This window comes from Carettochelys insculpta, chromosome 1 (assembly GCF_033958435.1).
Source record: "Carettochelys insculpta isolate YL-2023 chromosome 1, ASM3395843v1, whole genome shotgun sequence".
Classification (NCBI taxonomy): Eukaryota; Metazoa; Chordata; order Testudines; family Carettochelyidae; genus Carettochelys; species Carettochelys insculpta.
The window spans coordinates 148672484-148695285 of NC_134137.1; the positions used below are offsets into that span (position 1 = coordinate 148672484).

Consider the following 22802-nt stretch of genomic DNA (forward strand, 5'->3'; position numbering starts at 1 on the left):
TGTTTTACTCAGATTTAAAACATGCACATTTAAATTTCCAGGGGGGGATTTTCAAAATTATTGGGTGGACAAAATTCATGTTGACTTCAGCGGGAACAGAGTTGGACCAACAATGAGCATTCCGTAAAGTCCCAGTCCCAAGAGCTAACCCAGAGGTGGCAGAACTGGGGGACAGGGAAGGCTAGCACCTCCACAGTGGAAGCATTGTATGGACTCCACGTCTACGTCTACACGTGAAGCCTACATCGAAGTAGCCTATTTCAATGAATAACGTCTACACGTCCTCCAGGGCTGGCAACGTCGATGTTCAACATCGACGTTGCGCAGCACCACATCGAAATAGGTGCTGCGAGGGAACGTCTACACGCCACAGTAGCACACATCGAAATAAGGGTGCCAGGCACAGCTGCAGACAGGGTCACAGGGTGGACTCAACAGCAAGCCGCTCCCTTAAAGGGCCCCTCCCAGACACACTTGCACTAAACAGCACAAGATCCACAGAGCCGACAACGAGTTGCAGACGCTGTGCATGCAGCATGAATCCCCCGCTGCAGCAGCAGCAGCCAGAAGCCCTGGGTTAAAGGCTGCTGCCCACGGTGACCATAGAGCCCTGCACGGGCTGGAGAGACAGCGTCTCTCAACCCCCCAGCTGATGGCCGCCATGGAGGACCCCACAATTTCGACATTGCGGGACGCGGATCGTCTACACGTTGAACGTCGAAGTAGGGCGCTATTCCGATCCCCTCATGAGGTTAGCGACTTCGACGTCTCGCCGCCTAACGTCGAAGTTAACTTCGAAATAGCGCCCGACGCGTGTAGCCGCGACGGGTGCTATTTCGAAGTTAGTGCCGCTACTTCGAAGTAGCGTGCACGTGTAGACACAGCCCACCTCTGCATAGACTCATGCATGTCTGAAGTAGGTGAAGATGGAGGTGGGATCTGGAGGAGCTCACTCAGGGGCTGGGTATGGGTAGGGAAGAAAGGAATAGGAGCTGTCAAGGCTGCAACGGGCCTAGAAGTAGGAAGGAATTCCAGAGACCCATGTTCCCAGATGGGAACTGCCTTCACCTCATCCCTTAATAACTATTCATATCTTCCCTCACTCCCTCTGCTATTCTGTCACACCCCCTGCATTCTCAGGGGGCTGCTACCCTCCTCCCTCCTGAGCTAACCACTAATTAGCCTCTCTCCTTTGAAGAAAAAGTAATTTATATCAAAGCTTCCAGTGTAAATAGCAATAGCTGGAAAAAAATTGATTATTTTTACTATCCATTGATGGGCTGCTTAAAAAAAAATCCACTCTTCGTGTTCTCACTACTGAAGCAGCAAAGACACTGAACAGTTCACTACTACAAAGTGAGTACGCAGCTGTTGGAGTATAGTCCTTCAGGGCTATCAGGATGGGCAGTTTCCTGGAGAACATTACTGCCTAGATCAGTGGTTCTCAACTTGATCAGGGTATTCAGACCTCTTCCAGAGGGCACATTACCTCAGTGTTTCTCAACCTTTTTTAATTAAAAATGGGACTTATTTTATGTGTCTGAAATTCTGTGTGTCTAATTGTAGTTCTATATATATACATATATATTGAAAAAGGGGAACTTTATAAAAAATGGTTGAGCAACACTGACCTAGATTCTTTTAGAAGTATACCGTAGGTGCCTTATTGTAAACCATTATTTTTCATAGTGAAAATGACTAAAGCTTTCCCATTAGCAAAAAAGTTCCTGCACTTGTTTGAAGGCAAAGCAAGCTCTTCATTTTGACATGCCTTAAAGACCGACCCATTTAACAGGCCCAGTTTTTGTCATGGTGGGCAGTTGAATGAGCTCCAATTTCAATTGAAATGCCAATTGACTTCAGTTTGTCTTATATTTTGCTAGGAAAGGAGAAAAGTCTGCGCAAATTATTTTTATTTTCTTGTATGTAAACATTAAAAGATTAGATACGAAAGTATCCAGAATCTCTGTAGGAGTCTTTTCTCCTTTCAGTATGTTGTAACGAACGCATAATTCATGTATGTATCAATAGTTATTGTCAATAGTTATGCAGTGAGGGGGAACAGAAACTTTTCTGTAACTTTTCACAAGATCTTATTATTTTTACTGTACAGACTACTGCTAAATGCAGTGGTTCCCAACTTTTTCACTAGTGAAGACTCCCCAGTCATCCCCCCAAACCATTCATGGGTCCCCAATGAAGTCAATTCTAGCCACTATGTACATACATCATTACATGAAAAAGGACACCACAGCATATATTTTTGGGCAGGTATTGGAAGATATTTATTAAAAATTATAATTGATCATCACTTTGAAATTTATTTAAAACTTATTTTCTATGATAATTTTTATTTATGTTTTTTTTTTCATGGACCCCTTGCAATACCTTCATGGACCTGCATGGGTCCCCTGACCCCAGGTTTGGAATCACTGGCTTACTGCACTGATCTAATATTTATAAGTTAAACATATGTTGGGTGCTGCAAAAAATGAGTAAAATATTCCAGATGGAAATTTTGCCTGTTTGCCTAATTATTTCTCAAAAATGAAAGAGGTTAGCATACAAATATCTTCTGCAAAGTATTTTTCTTCCCTCACAGCTGTAAGCTGTCACTCCGTATTGCTGCTGCCAGAGGACATCACCAAATGTGAGAAAGGACTAGTTAATATTTTAAAACATAGCATTGAGGACATAGGTTTTGTTTTGAAGTTTAGGTTAAGAGAATATAAAGATGGCACAGTTAAGCACTCAGAAACCAGGAAATGCACAGGCAGCTTTGACTTTGTCTCACTATGGTTTTACAGCATATGTTTTTAATAGCATGTAATTTACAGCTCAAAAATTTTTTCTACAAAGGTAAGTAGAAGTGTGTTCTGTTTGTAGTACCATGTACTATTCTGTGCATGCAGGACTAAGTCCATGAATGTCATCTATATGAAAAGTTCCTGCTATGCCAGTGCGACACAATATTTGATAAATAATACTTGTATAGCAGCTTTCATCTTTGGACTTCGAAGTCCTTCACTAATATGAACAGTCTGCCATGTCTACACCTGACCTCCCTTTTGGAAGGGGCATGCTAATGAGGCACTTCGGAACAGGTTAATAAGGTAGAGACGTGCATATTCAGCACCTCATTAGCATAATGGTGGCCAGTCACGTTTTGAAAGTGCTGCTTTTGAAATGTAGACAGGCTCCATAGATGCAGGTACTTCGAAATAAACCCTACACTTAGAAATGCCCTTACTCCCAAAACAAATTGATCATGCAGATGTGGTTGCATTTCTGAGGTGAGTGAACAATCTGTGTGTATGTATGTATGTATGTGTGGAGAGAGAGAGAGTGCTTTGCTGAGCACAGTGGGATCTCCAGATACCAGTAATAATATCTTAAGGGGATGTGATTTTTCAGGATCCCTGAGATGCCAGCTGAGGAGCTGCTGAGATACCACTGAGTCAGCCTGGGACCCACATTAAACCCTGTTTCTCTGAGCCAGGCACTAAGGCCTCCTCTAACAGGTATGGCCACACTGGACTAAAGAAAACACACACACTGAGATCAGCTCTGGGAAGACTCACCTTACGGGATTTACTGTGGCATCCAGATGTTCACTCCACCTTGGAGTAGAAACACAAAGTTACATGATGTTTGCCTCTTCCCTCAATGTGAAGGAAGGTATGCCCAGCCTCTCACCCCTTTGCCCACTTAGAAGTTACATGAACTGGATTATATTATAAAACAGAGTAGTGTATTAACTATGAAGATGTGTAATTTTAAATGGTCAAAATGCTGATTATAAGAAAATAGTACCAAGCATACAATCTAAGTTAGATACATTAAAGAGACTACTTATATGTCACCCTAATCATGGTTCTAATAATCTCTACAGGCCAGACACCCTTCCAGCCTGGGCCCAGATCCTTCTGCCAGTTCACTCTCAGTTGTTTCTAGCAGTCATCGTGGTTGGAGCAGCTGGGGAGAACTGGCAACCAAGATTACATCACGACCCACGCTTAAATGGGATTTGCATAAGACCTTTCCCTGATAGTCTGACCTCCTCCAAGCTTCTCATGGAAAATTATAGAATTCAAGATGGGTTCCATTATCAGGTGACATGGCCACATGTCTCCAAAGGGGCCCTGTAGCCATTTTTCATGGGCCGACCCAAACATTTGCAGAAAGGTTAAGATCTTTCACAGTTCATTGTCTCATGCTTATGTGCCATCAGCACTGTGGCCTATTTTATTGTTGTACCTGAAATGTCAACAGTAGGTATGAACCAAAGCAGCAAATATGAAATTACAGATACACAGGTCAATATTTGTAACTTAATCTACAGACATGATACATGCATACAAATGGGATGAAATCACAGTAAATCACAGCCTTTCCGATGATATGCTACATTACCCATCTTGCATAAAGCATATCTGTGTTATGACATATTATATCATAAGCAAATTTTTGTAAAGAACATGGAATGCCCCATCACACAGGAAAAAATGGAAACTGAGCTCCTGCTAGGATAAATGACTTGCCCAAGCCAGAGGCAGAGCTGGGAATAGAACAGAGATCTATGTTCAAGTGTTCAGTCCCTTATCCTAATCAAAAGACATAGAGAAAAGCTCAATGTTATAAAATTTGCAAACACAACAATTGCTCTAAAAGTAACATCAGTTTAGATTATTCTTTTCAGGTACAGTAAACCCTCTAGTTATTCAGGGATTACGTTTCTTCAACCCCCGCGTAACTTGGATTTTTGTGCAAGTCAAGGGGAGATGGGAATCAGGCTGCAGCCTGGTTTCTGGCTCCCCTGGGCTTTCAGGAGCCAGGAAACTGACCAGCCCACTAGGTCAATTTTTCCAGTCCTGCAAACGGCAGGGAGGTGGGAACCTGGCAGCAGGCTGACTCCCAGCTCCCCTCCACTTGAAGAGAGGGGAAAGTGATCAGGGCAGCAGCTGTGGTCAGTTTCCTGGCTCCAGCCAGTGAAGGGGAGCTGGGAATCAGGGGCATCCTGGCTCCCAGCTTCCCTCCACTCCTTGCAGCCAGGAAACTAACCAGAGCTGCTGCCCTGCTCAGTTTACTGGCTCTGCAAGTGGAGGGGAGCTGGGAGCCAGGATACCACCTGGTTCCCAGCTCCCTGCCTCTCTGGGGACCAGGAAACTTCTCCTACCAAGCATGGCATCCACAAGTCAGGCTGCTGTCTTTGACAGGAGCAGGGAAATTGCTCCTCTTAGAGATGGCAGCCTGATTTGTGGCTGCTACCCCAACAGGAGAGGTTTCCTGATCCTGTCAAGGGCTGCAGTCATGTTAACCTGAGATAGCAACGAAGGGTCCTGTGGCACCTCATAGACTACCCCTCCGATACTTGACACCATGCAAGGCACTGCATTTAGCCGTATGGAATGGAAATCTATCAACCTCACAAGGAAGCTTGCACAAACTCAGACAGATATCATTTTTCTCTCCAAGTGCAAACGAATGGACATCATACCAAATGGACTAAAGGTGAAAAATCCTTTGCAATCTACATACTGCACAGACTACAGTGAGAGATTATGCCATACGCTCTCGAAGAAACTGAGGAACCACCTAATCAGCATCCTGTACAACAAACAGGAGAATGTCAAAAAAGAGCTCTCAAATCTGGAGTCTTTCATAAAAAACCAACCTTCAACACAAACTTCCACACCGCTGAACTTTACTAAAATAAGACAGGAGATTTACATTAGACACTTGTTAGTCTATAAGGTGCCACAGGACCCTTCGTTGCTGTTACAGATCCAGACGAACACGGCTACCCCTCTGATACTTAACCTGAGATGCGCAACTTGGTTGTGCATATCTTGAGAGTTCACTGCAACTGTAAAACATAGGGCAATCTAAGTCTGAATATTGAATCCAGTGATACTGAGCCTGTGACTGCAGAATCACCAAAGATATCCTAAGGTCTTCAACCAGTTCTGATATTTAATGGGAGTTCTTATCGCTAGAATGCTCACAACACAGCTTGGTGTCCGTGAGGCGGTAGAGTTACCTGGGATAATCGGAATGAAGGCTCCGAAATCACTCCATTTCCTTTTTAACTGCCAAAGAAGGTAAATGGTATGCAAGACAGAGAAGAAAAACAGCCCTCTATCTCACCATCCAGAACTGTGAGGAGAACACACACAAACACCCATCCCTCCTATTCTTAATTAAACAATTTAAGGTTGGAGAGAGAAAATAAGAGAGGAGACATTCTGAAGAATGAGGGCAATGAAGATCCACAAAAATAATCATTGTTTCGTTGTAATATTTGTGTCTTGATCTAAGTCTACACTACAGAGCTCTTTTGAAAGATAAGCTTCCAGAAGATATCATCTGGAAGACCATCTTTTGAAAAAATGCATCTACGCATAAAAAAGAGGATTGAGCCTTCGAGTTACTCTTTGGAAATAGTGATCCTCTATTTAGAAAGAGAGCATCCATGCAGCTCTAGGTGCTCTTTTGAAAGAATGGTCCAGAAAATGCCACAGAGGAGTTGCATGGTGGACAAGCCCTTCAGGGGCCCACAGCCAGCCACCCTTTGCAAAGGTCCTTCCCAAGCACCCTCTCCTTGTACATGCTGAGGCCTGCAGAGCTGCCACAATCAAAGCAGAGCCCGTGCACGGATCCAATGGCCATCACATAGCCAGATAATCCACGCTATCAACTCCTGGCGGTAGAGCTGGCCTTCCTGGCCAATGTGGTCATAGCCGCCCTCCACCACCTGCTGGAGGCAGGCCCCTCCACTGAGGCCCTGGAGCCCCTCCACCTGGGATCCAACTGGTGCCACCCCTGAGTGCCTCAGTGCCTGTGGAGCCACCCCAGCTGCTCTGACTGCTGGGAGCATCTGGTGATGGGGACTGGGATGATGCCAGCTGAGTCCAGAACTTTAGGATGAGCAGGTGGACCTTGCAGGAGCTCTGCCACTGGCTTGCCCCTGCCCTGAGACACCAGGACACCCACATGCAGCCTGCCCTGCCCCTCGAAAATAGGGTTGCCATTGCCATCTGGAAGTTGGCTACCCTGGACAGCTACTGGTCCATAGGGCACCAGTTCAGGGTGGGCAAGGCCACCATCGTGGCTGTCCTCATGGAGGTAAGGCATGTTCAGGTTAGGCACCCACCACAGGGAGGGGGGTCCGGGGTTAAGAGGGACCCTTGGCAGCTGGGGACATGAGGGAGGGGGTCGGGCACACCCCCATCATGCCCTCACAAGAGTGCTCTCCCTCCCTCCCATGCAGGTCATCCATGGGATCAATGTAATGCTGCTCCACGGTTTGGGGGATGTGGATGTGGCTGTTGTGAGGTTCACCATGCTCAGCTTTCCTCTTTGCTTCAGCACCCTGGACGGGATGCACATCCCCATCTACGCCCCAAAACACAGCACCAGTGCTACACTAACAGAAAGGGCTACCCCTCCGTAGTGCTGTAGGCCCTGGTGGACTTGAGAGGTCAGTTAATGGACATGTACGTGGGCTGGGTGGCCTGGACACATGATGACTGTGTGTTCTGGAGCTCCAAGCTCTGTTACTGTATGGAGGCCGGGACATAAGTTCCCCGGCAGGAGCTCCAGGTCGGGAATGTCACCATGCCCCTCTGCATAGTGGAGGATGCCCCCTAACCCCTGCAGCCCTGGCTGATGTGGCCCTATACTGGCCACCCCAACCCCACCCAGTAGGCTTTTAACATCTGCCTCAACCAGGCTGCAATCTGGTAGAGCAGGCCTTTGGGCTCCTGAAGGGCTGGTGGTGATGCCTCCTCATGTGCCTGGAGGTGGACCTGCAGAACATTCCACAGGTGGTGGGCACCTGCTACATCCTCCATAATGTAGTGGAGGGAAAGTGTGAGGCCTTCATAAAGGCGTAGGTGGCTGAGTCAGCTCCAACTATGAGCAGCTCGCCACTGTCCTGAGTTGCCAGGTATACTGGGATGTAGTCTGCATCAGAAAGGCCCTCTGAGACAGCTTTTCCCATTGGGCCCCAGTGACCTCTCACACACCCACCCCATGCAGGGTCCCCTTCTCATACAACCCTTGTGGTTCCACCCCCTCTCCCCACACACACACATCAGCCCATCCCCACAAACCTCAGACTACCACACACATACACCCCTCACCATTCCCCCACCAAGACCAAGGGACATGGCGATGGTGCGAAAATAAACTGTTTAACCAAAACTATTAATTTGGTGATTTGTACAAATGGTGAAAAGAACTATTTACAGTGGGGAACATGGACAAACTATGTACATGGGGGGATGAGAAAGTGGGGAAGTGGGGGGATTTCAACCTGGATCGGGGAGAGGGAGATCAGTCTGGGGTAGGGGTTGGGGGCCATGAGCCCTGACAGCCTCAGGATCCCCACCCACCCCTGATTCAGGGTCCCCAGTGGGACCGGGATGGGGTGGAAAACATGGGGATGTAGGGCCATGGGAGGGCTTCGGCTGAGTCAGGCTCAGTGGCAAGGGCAGCAGGGTTAGGTGCAGCAGAGTCGGGGTGATGGTGGAGGGAAGCATGCAGGACAGGTGTTCCTGCAGGATGGATGTAATGTCCCCCAGGTTGCCCATGAACTCTGCCCAGGCTGCTGTCTGCCACCTCAGGTCTGCTTCCTTCAGGTAGAGGCACTGCTCTGCCACCTCTGCCTGGCAGCAGATGGCAGCCTCCTCCATGTAGCACTGTCATGCCCTCCTTGCGTGGCCCCATTGGGGTGCTGCTGGGGGGGGGGTCACTGGGCCCCCCTTCCACCTCTACTGGGTTGTCCAGGACTATAGACAGGTTGGAGCTCTCCTGGCCCTCTTGCAGCATAGTTGTAAGGATGGAGAGGAAGAGATGGGAGGCATGCCAGTCCCTGAATACTGGCCTGAGGGCCATGTTCCCCACCCCCGCTGCAGAGGCCAGCACTCCACCCCCCACCATGGGCATCAGTCCCCCACCCCCCTGTGGACACTAGCCCCCATCCAATGGCATGGCAGCCATGGGGTATCACGAATGCTGAGGGCCCCCCCCCATGTGGGGCAGCCCCGGCTGTGGTGCAGCCCCACACAGCCCCTCCCTGTGCATGTGGCTCATGGCACTGTACATGAGGGCAGGTGCTGAGTGTTGCTGGCAGCTGCTATGGTGTGCTGGGAGCCACGGCCAGCCAGAACGTGTCCGGTCTGCGTCTGCTGAGCATGTGGGTGGCCCTGCCCCATGAGCTGGGGTGCGCACCCTGCTGGGTATTCTGCCATTTGTCACCCGGTTCACGGTAGACCTCCTCCTCCTTCCAGGGGTCCAGGAGGTCCCTGAGCTCCAGCTCAGTCCAGGAGGGAACCCTCTTTTGTGGGGGCTGACTGAGGTCCTGAGAGCACGGGTTCCTGGGGTGGCTGGCTGTGGGCCATGGCACTCACATGTTCTTTGAGGGTGGCTGTAAGGGTGTGCTGCAAGTAGGCCATGGCTTCGTTGCTAGCATGCTCTCAGCTTCCTGCCATGGGGTTTCTGGGCCCATGTGGCTTTAAGAGCAGATGGATGTGCGGATCATAGCGCCACACTGCCACTGGCCAGGGCATCTCCGCATCCCAGCTGGCCGGCACCATGGAGGACTCCTCTTTCAAAAGAGTGGGCTGTGGAGCACTCACACATGTTTTCTTTTGAAAGAATCTTTTGAAAGAGGGCACTTTTCCTGAAACAGGACCAGAGGAGCCCTTTCAAAAGCAGTGCCACATTCTTCTGACTTCTTTTCAAAAGAGCACTTTTTGCATATAGATGCTCTATGCTCTTTTTCGAAAGAGGTCTGGATTTTCCGAATACACTTGCTAGCGTAGACATGGTTTTGATGTTGCATCAATACTAAACATTCTGTGGGACTGTGGACAATGAAATATAGCACGTATGGCAATGTCAGGATATCACTCAGCATTTTTTTCTTTATTTCTTTTTTTTACGTTCTGGGACACTATACACACTTTGGCCATGTCTACACGTGCACGCTACTTCGAAGTAATGGCACTAACTTTGAAATAGCGCCCGTCACGGCTACACGTGTTGGGTGCTATTTCGAAGTTGAAATTGACGATAGGCGGCGAGATGTCGAAGTCGCTAACCCCATGAGGGGATGGGAATAGCGCCCTACTTCAAAGTTGAACGTCGAAGTAGGGCACGTGTAGACGATCCGCATCCTGCAACATCGAAATAGCGGGGTCCGCCATGGTGGCCATCAGCTGAGGGGTTGAGAGACGCTCTCTCTCCAGCCCCTGCGGGGCTCTATGGTCAGCATGTGCAGCAGCCCTTAGCCCAGGGCTTCTGGCTGCTGCTGCGGCAGCTGGGGATCCATGCTGCATGCACAGGGTCTGCAACCAGTTATCGGCTCTGTGGATCTTGTGTTGTTTAGTGCAACTGTATCTGGGAGGGGCCCTTTAAGGGAGTGGCTTGCTGTTGAGTCCGCCCTGTGACCCTGTCTGCAGCTGTTCCTGGCACCCTTATTTCGATTTGTGCTACTTTGGTGTGTAGATGTTCCCTCGCAGCGCCTATTTCGATGTGGTGCTGCCCAATGTCGAAGTTGAACGTCGACGTTGCCAGCCCTGGAGGACGTGTAGATGTTATTCATCGAAATAGACTATTTCGATGTAGCGTGCACGTGTAGACGTAGCCTTTGGGTTTACTGGGGCATACATAATCTTGATGAGATAGAACCAGGAGAACTGCATGCAATAGCACAGATCCAACATGACTAATTATCTAAATCATTCATATTTTGTACTACGATTGTTTTCAGCATGTTCTTCACCAGGCATAAAAAATAGAGAGAGCAGCTTAAGGAAACTCTTGTAATCCATTTACAAATAAATTAAGCTTTGCCAGTCTTCTTTTGTCTGTAAACGTGATTACATCATGCTAGATCTCAACATACTTAACAGTTGATGGGCTGCCATATTACAAAAACAATTTACATAATGGTATTGTGACTAAGCTTAGTGAGCACTAAAGGGGGTAAAGTTAAGAAAAAACAGTTTTGTTGCAAATCAAGGAGGATGCAGATTAGACTAAAAGATCAAAGTTCAAGATTCACAAATATAAGTATCACAACATACGCACATTTTTCTTGGTGGCTTTCAGGGAAGACTGTATAATGTGGGGCATATCTTACTATTGCATTCTTGTGTCTACTAAACTGACCAATCTACAGTATAAAGCAACATGTTTTGTGCCTTAGGTCAATGTACAATAGCTGGAACAAAGTAATTGCTGGAAATGAAAGCAAGAACTGTGACAGAGTTTTCATGTCCATATGTATTGGAATGTAGTATTTGCTAGATAAATCATCTTAATACGGTAGTCTGATATACCAGAACTCTTTATTAGCCACCCTGTCAGGCCTGCATTAGACACCTCTTTTGTGGTGTTCTTTCCACTCCTCAGCACTTAATAAATGAGAAACATTAAACATAAACTCAAATAAAAAATCCAACTGAGCTCTCAAAACTAAAAGACAGCATTTGCTGACATTCTAGGAAGACTTGTCTTTCATGGTTGTGGTTAGCTCAGATAAACGAAACAAATGAGATGAGCATGCTTAATACTCATAATGTGGTTGAGAGTAGGTTTGTGCATAATGAATGAAAGAGTGATTTATTTCACATCATTGATTTTAATGAGAATGGCTACAATTAGGTGATGTCTACTTTAGTCTGCAGTTCAAGCTACAGGGGTGTGAAGAACAGCACACTCCAAAGGGCTGGGATGGAACTCCTTGCTCTGGATGCTGCAGCTGCTGACTGAAAGGTTCTTAGCTCACCTTAACAAAGAGGGTTACCTAAAGTCAGGCCTGCCAACACAGGAGGGAGCTGGGGGAGCAACTCATAGGAGCTTGGCATTTCTAAGGGGCCAGGAGCTTCAGGCCCCTCTGGGAGCATTGCTCTGCCATTCTGTGTGGCTTCTGTGGGCTGGGGGACCTGCACTGTGCTCTGGGCAGTGTTAAGAGCTAATTGTCTTTGGTCCCACCCCTTTCACTGAAGGCCCCTCCCCGTCTGGGAGTGTGGAGCTGGGCCTACACACATCCTTGTCTCTGGGCCCATGGTGGCTGTCTGTTCTGCTGCCTGAAGTGAACTAGACATTGTTTCATTCACAGAAATACTGTTCACATGAGAGATTAGAGCCCTTCGGAACAAACTTATTCTCATCCCTGTAGTCTGCCCTGTGGGATGGTGCACACCATACCTCAGTTTATGGATGATGTAGTGTATAGAAATTGTACTTGATATTTCCACTCTCTGGAGAAGAAAACCATATTCAGTGGAAAGGCAGATTCTTAACATGTTCCTGGTATGTACTACAGGCCAGATTGTGACTTAGGATGCAAGCCCCTCAAAGGGGAATAAAACTTCCCATCCCTGACCTTACATACATACCTGGGCGACCAGACCTTAGATCTAGGTGTGTAAAAGTAAACAGGGTTTCCTGCTTATTCCCTCCCCAGCACCACTGCAGGGGGACAGGGAATGAGCAGAGCTCTGGTTCCAATTTTCCTGAACCTTGGTTGGCAGGCCTGGACCTGCACGGTACAGAAAGATTGTAATTTACAGCTGGCATAGGGCTGAAACTACTTTTGGATGTCTTGGCACATTTCCTTCCTCCAAGTCAGCAAATACTTTCTAAAGTGAAGAATGCTTGAGCTTCATCAGAAGAGATTTGCAAAGTGTCCACGTAGGCATCCATTTAAGACCCCAAGAAGATATCTACATTGCAATAAAAGACTTACAAACATGGGCACAGCTTGCCTGAGTTAATTGGCTTGGGCTCGGGTTATAGGCCTATAAAATTGCAACGTAGCCATTTGGGCTTGGACTGGAGCCCAGTCTCTAAGATTCCAGGTTGGGGGAAAGTTAAATAATCCAACATTACATTATTTCTCAGGGATCTGGGGGATCAGAAGATTTGCTGGGCCAGACTCTCACTTAGTATGAATCAAATTAGTACCAATGAAGTCAAGATATACAAGTTCAGGATTATAACTTTTTAGCTGAACTCAAACATTTCTGTTTTAGTCCATCTACTAAGTCCATATATTGGACTTGACAATTTTTCTGCTTGACTCCATGAGCCTCGTCTAAATCCCATGAAGATCAATGGAAAGTCTACCAATTACTTTCAATAGTCTTTGGATCAGACCCTTTCTTTATTCTATGGCAGCCAGTGCACACACTGGCCATGTCTACGCTAGCCCAAATCTTCAAAATGGCCATGGAAATTACTAATGAGGCACTGAAATGCATATTACGCCTCATTAGCATGCTGCCAGCCGCAGCTCTTCAAAATTGCCGCGGCCAGCTGCCACGTGGCTCGTCCAAATAGGGTTCCCTTTCAAAAGGACCCCGGGATCTTTGAAATCCCCTTATTCCTATCCTTATTCCTGATAGAGACAAGGGGATTTCGAAGTTCCCGCGGTCTTTTCAAAAAGGGCACCTGCCTGGATGAGCCACGCAGCAGCGAGATGCGGCAATTTCAAAGAGCCGCGGCTGGTGGCATGCTAATGAGGCTCTGAATATGGCCATGTCGAAGATTTGGGCTAGTGTAGGCATAGCCATTGAGTCAGATCCTCATTGTCTGTGAACAGGTACATTTTCAGTGGGATCAACTGACCTATATCAATTTACCCTAGCTGGGAAATCCAGTTTTTAATATCAGTCCACAATTTTGGCACCCTTATTAATCCAGTCAGACCTCTTACATTTTTCTTTTCAGTTGTAGTGACCTACATTAAACAGTTTCAAGGAGCTATCAATGACTTTTGATCCAAATCATATGAGTTTATTTATTTCTGCCTCTGAACTTTTGAGTTTTATTACGGTTGTTTCAGGAACATACCACAAACTTGTGTGCATTTTTTAAATGAGATCTTATTAGTAGAACATGTTCCAGTCTGTTTCTGATCATTCCCCTTGGTATTCCTCTGTGATAAGCATGTTGAATGTGGAGGGATGATGTCCTGCAGCTGAAAGGCATGTGATGAGATTATGTGTATTCTTTGAGTCATAGAAAGAAATTGCACATCACGAAGCCTTCATCAATGCTAAGGTTAAGTATTATTCCTATTTCAGGATCCTAGATACACTGTAGGTTGCTTAATAGCTTAGGTCCATCAATGAGTGTTTATGACAAGTTTTGTAACTATTTTCCAAGTATGTTATTATCAAATAGTCAAATGCTGCCCTTTTCCTAGATCTTAGATTTTTCATGAAAATAGATATTTTTGCCAGTATGCCATCAAAAAGGGATATAGCTTTTCTCCTCACTATCTGATTATCAGTATTAAAAATTCAATACAACTTTGCATGGTCTGTTATCAAGTTTTGAGTTGGTTTAGGTGGATTTTGTTTCTTTCTGACTCCTGACTGGCTTGTAAATTGTTCAAAATGGTCAGATGAAGCCCTTTGGAGCTTAATTTTTCATGTGTCATAGAGAAATGGGGATGAGCTAGACTCCCTGAAGGCGCTGAAGGAGGTAGTAGGATGGCCAAGAAGCCAAGAAGCAAAACAGGTACTGAACCTTTCTGTCATGAAGGCAACATGAGTTTGGAGTTAGCAGATTGTCAGGGGGTTGTTAAGACACAAGACCTGTTGAAGCAAGGGGGGTTAAGTGCTTTGCTGAACAGGGATGGATTTAAGCAAGCTTTGCCCTTAGGATGAATCAAGATTATTGTACTCAGAGTGGAATTATAAAAAATTAAAAGGAAATACTCTCACTAAAGATTCAACTCAAGATTTTTTTTTTTACTCTTTTGATGACTTGTCAGTTAAACACAACCTCCCTAAGTTCACAATCACAAAACTACTGGAAATAAGGCAGAAGGATGACTCCATAATATCTCACAGCTAAAACATATTCCTAAAATGAAAAACTCTCGCTTATTAAACATGTTTACAAGAAGCCGCAGTTGATGGCCTCAGAGCCTGCGACAGTTCCCCTCAGTCAATGATCTGCTGTTTATACAGTGCCATAGGTTGCATGGAATGTTGCAGACATATAAATGACAGGCCCCAGGAAGATTACAGGCTAAAAGTTTAGTCTACACCTAAGGCAGTTGTCCAAGAGGGTAGAGGGAATATGGTGCTCCTGAAGTAAGGTTTGCCCCAATAGCAACCTCTGAGCATAGGGGCTTATAGAAGAAGCCGCTAAGGTCATTCCCCAGGAGCTACTAATGGCACAGAGGGAGAAAAGAGTTGGTAGAGCCATGGCTGTGTCTGATCATGTGCCGATGATCAGCCAGACAGGCTCAAGAGAAGCACATTTTTCTCCTTGAAGATAGTAAATTACTCTCTCAAGAGCAGCAGGGGGATACGTGGCATCAATGTATATTTCTGGGGCACAATATTTCCCTTGTGATTTATTATTCTCTGTACTGTCCCTCACAAAAGGCTACGCCTTAAAAAAATAATCCATTTCTAGACAAAATGACAGATTAGGGCATAGCTACTTGGGGTCATTCAAGAGAGTTAAAACGAATCAATTAAAGGTATGAGATCCAGATGCATTGTGGGGACACTTCCATTTAGGGCAAAAGTTGCCTTAGTTCCCTGTCATTTAAATCTTTCTCTGAGTGAGAGTATTGGTGGGATGGGCTGTTAAGGCACTTTAATTTATACATAATGACTTCACACTTTTAGCTGATTCACTTATATTTTCCTAAGCGTCCTGATATGGGGAAGTCCTTAAAGACTGTCCCTGTTTCATTGCCTTCTACAGAATTTGTGTGGGAGGCAGAAACCCATGCAGTGACCACTGACAACTGCTTCACAGGAGTGGGGCATCTGTGCATGGAAGGTCTCCTCCATGGGTGAATAATGGTAGCATGCCCGACACCCTAAAATAGAGGTCCTAGTTGTTTTGTGTTGCCCAAATATACTATTTCTTATTTTGCATTGTTAGACCTAATTTTAAAACATGTATTCATTTTTTTAATTCAGTCCTTCAATGTAGTCATTTCCTAAAAAGAAAAAAAGCCCTCTCATTGAAATTAGCAGGAGCTTTTTATCACTAAGGAGGAAAAAAAAAACCCCTCATATAACATTAGGCTATGGCCTGTTATGCCTCTTATGGCATTTTTACAAATATTTTTAAAAAAATGGAGGACAGGATACTTGGAGGACTATTTTGAGAAAGACAGCTGAGAAACAGAGAAACAGCTGTTCAGAGGCATGGCTTAGAATAACTTGGCTAGTTAAAAACATGCAGAACCTATTTATTTCTAATCTTTACAATTGGAGTATCAGTTGGTGCACCTTGAGGCATATAGCTATATATCTTCCTGCCCATAAAAGCAAGAGTGCTGTCACAAAAATCTATTTAAAGACGCTCTGCAAAGATATACCAACATAATACAATGATTTCTGTGGTATGACATCCACAAGCATCCCTGAGATTCCTCATATTTTTAAGCAGGTGGCAGTGTAGGGTAAAGAGACATAATAGATATATCTGGTTGTTGGAAGAAGTTGTTACTTCACAATTTTTCTTTAGTCCAAAATTGCAGGAGTAATTTACCTAGCAGTAGCAGCAATTCCCTGCTTGAAAGTGGGGAGGTTAGGAAGACATTTTGAAATAAATGCTGTTATCTAAGGGAAAAGGAATCCCATTGTATTATGATATTTGTAGCATCATCTCTCAGGCAGCACTTCCCAAAATGAGATACCACAGTAGCAATCATATGGCTTCTCTTGTTTAATCCCATTTTAATCAGAACTGTCTGCTGAGGGTATTGTTGGATGTCAGAGTACAGCGAGTCAGCAAATATTTGTGATGTGGTGTGGATCGGACATTTGTGGTAGTGATTTAACAAATACACGTGTCTTTGACATTTCATGTATTAGAACTTCCATATTACAGCTGATATTGTTACCCTGGCAGAGAAAGGAGGGGACATAGTTGTGTTTGGATTATACTTGTACATTTTACTCCTCTTTGTGAGCTTGTAGGAGAGTCGTGCTACCATAAAGGACCAGAAAATGAATGATTGCTAACTTCTGTTCCTGGCCAATAGGTCATAGTAAATATATATATTTACTGTACTGTACACGTACTGTACCTAACTGTACAGTTATATATATATATATATATTTACTGTACTGTACTGTACTGTACTGTACACGTACTGTACCTAACTAAATACAAACACCTATTTTTGGTTTAATGAGCAATCCTAAATAGCCTTGATCCCTGACTAACTTGGGAACACAGCTACAGTTCTTCACAGGCAATGTTTAAAGATGAAAACAACCATTAGAAAAAAATGTGTCATAAACTGTGGGGTTTTTTTACATACAAGGGAATGAAAATATCTTTGTATTTGGTGTTTCAAAGTGTATGTTTTCAGGGGAGCCTGTTTGAAGGAATAAAATAGTGTTTCTAGTGAAGTGAGTTGATGGAGGGGAAGGAGGAGGGGGATATAACTGGGCATAAAACTGAGGTAAGAAGAGTAACATGTTATTTGGGAGGTGTAAAAGGGGAAAAAGATAATTTCTTTTTCCACTGATTGATTTCCATAATGCTCACATGAACAACAGGCTCCACAACATTGTCATTTAGCTACCTAAAATAAATTACCAAAATATTTTATGTGATAGGCTCCATCCTCATGTGTGCTGGGCCCTATTTAGTGCAGCTAAGAAGGATAAAGATACAGCACTACCTGTCTACCCTCCCCGGTGCTGGGGCCAGCTGCAGACTGCTTCAGTCCTTTGTACCTTCTGGGGCTTCTCCAATTTATGCCTGTATGTAACAAACTCAGAAAGGCAATCACAGGAGCGTCTACCAATTGCCATTACCAATGTCAGCTTTTATGTGTCTCAGATGCACCAAATGATGTGTCATGTCTTCCCTGAATTAAGTTCTCAATCACATCAGGTCTCACTCCAGTTTACCACAGAAAGACATAACAAATAAATAAACAGTACAGGGTCTTGGAGACACAATGGTTGGGGAGTGGGCTGGGTTAAGAGGCAAGGCCTGTATGCATGGGTTTTATCATTGACCTACTGAATGAACTCCATCAAGTCTCTTCACCTCACCTTTTCAGGGAATCTCAGGGAAAGAGAAGCAGGGGAGTGGATGAAGGAAGCATTTCACCTGTCTCCTTCCTCACGAAGGGCAAAAAGCCTCTTGCTGCTCTCACAAATGCTTCAGGGGAACTTGCCCCACTTCTCCACAAGTGCTCCGGTCTTGGGGCTCCTTTTTTCTTCCTCATAATGGCTGAGGAAGGGACTTGTTCAGCCTTTCACAAGCATGCACCTCACCTAGTCAGGGCTCACCCTGGTGTGTTGGAAACATTGTACAGTGGGGGGACGGGGGTTGCTGAGAGCTGGTGAACCAAACTGGAAACACTGTATACAATGGAAACCAGTTCAAGCCGGGGGGCGCTGCAGCACTCCACACCCCTAGTTCCAGCACCTATTGGCACACAGGGCTGCTTTCCTGTCCCATGGGTAACGCTATCACACCCAAAGCCCCCACATATCTGAGCAGAGGATGGGGGCTGTTCTAACTCGCCCATTCCCACTGAGACAAGGGAGCAGCTGTTTTCCCCTGCCCCACTCCCACGCACACCATGCTGGGGTCGAGAGGGAGGCTGACGACCACAGCGGGTCCTTTCTTTGCCTCTTCCCTTGGACAGCCAGGGCAGGAGGCAGCTCCCCCAACCTTTCCAATGGGACTGACAAAGGCAGACTCCTCTTCCTCCTTTCCTAGGGCCAGTGACCAGTCCTGCCCTGACCTCTCTGCTCCACAGGGGCCAGAAGCACAGAGGTCCCTGCTTCTTCGGGGGTGGGGAGACAGAACCATGGGCCTTCACCTGCCTCCCCCTCCCAGGCCACCTCGACCTTGCCCTTCCCCCAGTCCCAGTAGACTGGTTCCCTTCTCCCCTCAGTGCCCAGCCCAGCGCCGGGCGGTGCTGCCCTGGTGTGGAAGGGCCGGGGAGGGGGCCTCGATGACAGCGGCTGGGGATTCCTGGGGTTACCCCGTTTCCACGCCGCTTTCCCCCAGGCTCTCCGGCCTCGCCAGCCAGCTGGTCATGGGCCAGGCCAGCCCCAGCGCCTGACTTCCTCTGCCGGCAGGCAGGCGCCTCGCTGCCCCCGACGCAGGGCACTGGAGCCCAGGGGGAGCTAGTCAGCGACTCTACGGGGAGCGCAGGGCTCTGAACCCCAGGCACGTCCTGCGCTTGAAACCCCTCTCCCCCGGCGGGGGCAAGAGGCATGCGCACAAGCCGGGCTGGGAGCTGTCCAAGTGCTGAAATTTACAAGCAGGGGAAGCTCCGGTCTCTCTCATTCCGGCGCAGGAGCTGAGCGGGGTCTGCAGCCCACGCCGATCAGTCCCCAGCAGTACTTCCAACTCGCAGCCGGGGCCGGGGACAGGGCGGGAGGCACCAAAGAAACAGCCCCACAACGACTCAGAGATCCTGATTTCCAAAGCCAAAGGGGAGTCAAACAGAGCCCCTGCAGGCAGCTCGCCAGCAGCGATTTTCTTTTGCAGGATGTTCTCAAGGTAGCGGGGCTACTGGGGGTTATTTTTTTTCATCATTCAGGAAAAACAGCTGAGGGATCGATCCACCAGTTCCGATGCTTTGTGTCTTTTGTATCGGCTGCTGGGGATGAGCCTGGCTTTGACCTGACCATGATTCCGAGGACTGGCACTTCTTATGTTTTACCCCCAATTCGTAGACATCCAGATCTCCTCTTCTTGATTTTCAAGAAAATCAGATTATTGTTGGATTTGGAAATCTAGTCAGCACAAGGTAGTCCCCCCTGCTTCTCTCTGGAATCGTTTCTGGGATATTTTTCATAATCATCACAGAAAACAGGAGGAATGAACGGGCAGCTAGTGAAAATTTTGACAGCCTTGTTTGCATTTTTCTTAGAGACAAACCACTTGAGGTAGGTGAAATAACTGTGCACTGATATTTGCCAAAAGGTGTGCAAAACATAGCTATATGAAAGCACTTTACATTAAGCTAGTGTATTTTCTCCTCTGAAGGTATTTCATATTAATATGATATAGGCAACATCTTTGTTGGAAAAGCCTCGTTGCTTGGTAACACACAAAAATTACCAAGTTTGTGCAATACATTTTCCCCTTCTCTGATTTAAAGACTTGTTTTTATAATGATATATTAATAACATCTACGTAGCTGAACAACATTTTTCATCATTTTTTTTCCTTTTTGGAACGCAGCGTAGTCTGTCCACTCCCACTGGAAGTTATTTACTAGGTTGCCTTGTTTCTTCCAGGCTGTGGGAATGATTGAACTCATTTTCTCAGGGATGTGGTTATTTGTCTCTGGAGAACCAGTCCTCTGAATTTGGGACAGCCTTGGACCAGTCAGTCATTCTCTTACACTCCTGCCTTCAAGCAGCAGTATATAGGAATGTTCTTAAAAATTCAAAGAATGGGGAAGAAATTGCTTCAGCTCTTGAGTTTTCCTTATCTTTCCAAAAAACATTGGAGGGCTATTTGTCAAAGCTCTGGTTCACCTGAGTTTCATGAATTTAATATGTTTTGTGTTTGTGTGTGTGTGTGTGTGTGTGTGCATGTGTTTGTATGCAAAGTGACATAGTGAAATATTATCTATATTCACGAGTTTGGGATGGCCACATCACTCAGTAGAGTGGTTCCAAATGTAGATACGAGTGATTTGTGTGAGGTCATGCCAAATAAGTATGTTGAATGGCTACTCACTTTTTAGCATTGTATATTACATTTCTGTCAGTGAAGTGCAGAATAATTTCTACTTTTGTTAAAATATCAAGGCAGTACCATGTGATCATCAGAAAAACAGAAGCCGCAAAATATGTTGATACCATCACAAATGTTGAAGATAACGGTATTTTATCAATTCAAATATTTTAGAGGGAAATAAGTTTTTTTTTTGCTTTAGATTTCAGATAATCATGTTTGTTTGACTGATAGTTACATACATGTTGACGACAAACATAGTAACAAGAAATACTGCTCAAACTGAAAGCTGCTTTTTGGACACATATTTAACACCAACACTGTAGAAGACATTGTAATAGGGTTACTTCCAATGCCTCTCAGTGTGTCCATTAAAACATAAAACAAATAAAACAGATAGGTTAGGAACCAACAGAAAGAGTTATATGTTAACCTCACTGATTTAATAACAGGCATGACAGAATTCATGTCCCTACAGTCCAGTGTCCCTGGGTTCTCTTTTCTAGGGACCACCTTGCCGAGAGTCCCTTCCCCTGAAATACCTCAAATGCTATATCTACAATGCTACAAAGACATGATGGTGCCATTACCTTAATGTAAAAACTCAAGACACAGACCTATGTGAAGAGGTCTTTCTATAAATACAAGTTGATGGGAAAGATGGGGGATGTTGCTTACTGGTAAAAGTTTAAAATCAGATATGTTTGTTTTTCAAATGCTTTTCAGGGAAAATAAACTTACAGCTGGTAAAGAAATGGGTCCTTAATTAATACAATTTTCGACCAAGTTAGATGGACTCTGCAAAGACTATTGCTCTTCCAACGTTTTTGTTTTGTTTTGGGTATTAACAAAGTCAACAACTCTTGTGTGATGAGTTTTATCAGTCACTGCATGGAAGTTTAAACTTCAGGACCAACCAAATGTGAAAATGGTTTCATTTGCGTATGTGTAACTGTTATAATAACATAAATTCAGAGATTGCAGTCCTTTGGAGACTGCTTTCAATAATCATATATGTTGAAGACTTCTATTTAAAATCCTAAAGTTTTAACGATTTTCTTTTTCTAGTGTAAGTATTCCATAGAACAAATTGTCAGACACTGATATATTTCTTTTACCAGAAACTTCCTTTGACTTCTAAAATAAAGTTTTCTGATGAAAACAAGGATCCATTCAAACAATCAATGCGTTACAAGTATTATTATTATAATATTATCATTTCAAAGGTAATGAAAGCTGAATAGTCACTAATGGTAACTAATAATTTGTTTAGGACGGCTTTCTGTAAAGAACATGAATCCAGATCTGGAAAATCTCCCTCACAGACCCTGTCTCCTTCAGATTTTTTGGACAAATTGATGGGAAGGACATCAGGGTATGATGCAAGAATCAGACCAAATTTTAAAGGTAAGTTTCTCTATGTATATGGATCAACTCCTTGGAAATTTTCCTGCAGTGTTATGGGCTTTGATAATGTTACATTTGTGGCCCGATTCGCCTTTCCATTATGCCAGTTTTACAGAACAGTCCTTCTATTGAAATCAATTATTTCATTGGCATAAAGCTGAAGAAGCACAGTGGAGAATCAGACCCCTCCGAGTCATACATTAAATGGTATTGGTAAAGGGATCAAAGTTTGGTTTTGCTATAAGTCACTTCTGAAAATCTCTGTAGTTACAACTCTAAACTAGAAACAGAGTTCCATGTTCCCTTACTAAGTACTATAGGATTTACTGATTTCTGAAGTTTCTAGACACATGGGACCAAATCTTGAACTCTCATGCAAAGTCCAATTACAAGTGCAGTGCCCATGTAAAGCTGTGAGGGAGATCAGGGAACTAGGGACCAGGGTACCTGCATAATAGGCTTTTTTCAAGCACTGCGGCTATGGGGTATGGTAATGGACATAGCCAATTCCCATTTCCTATGCTGATTTTGGGTTACCTAGGTTTGTGCTTTTGTTTGGCTACTCCCTGCCCTGCTATTCTTCTCACACCTCTTTCATTGCAGCTTAAAGAATCACCAAAAGCACCTCACCATCAGCACATGTAAGGCTGCAGGTGAGGAGGTTCCTGCAGGTT

General features: G+C 45.2%; 1 protein-coding gene across 2 annotated transcripts in view; it reads left to right on the plus strand.

The window, feature by feature from the left end:
* Positions 1–19854: 19854 nt before the first annotated feature.
* GLRA2 (glycine receptor alpha 2) overlaps positions 19855–22802 on the plus strand; it is a 175645-nt gene continuing 172697 nt past the window's right edge. For both annotated transcript variants that reach the window (XM_074983351.1, XM_074983352.1), the window contains exons 1-2: positions 19855–19922; positions 21995–22128. In XM_074983351.1, the coding sequence (XP_074839452.1) occupies positions 19855–19922; positions 21995–22128 (202 nt within the window). The remainder of the gene's footprint in view (positions 19923–21994; positions 22129–22802) is intronic.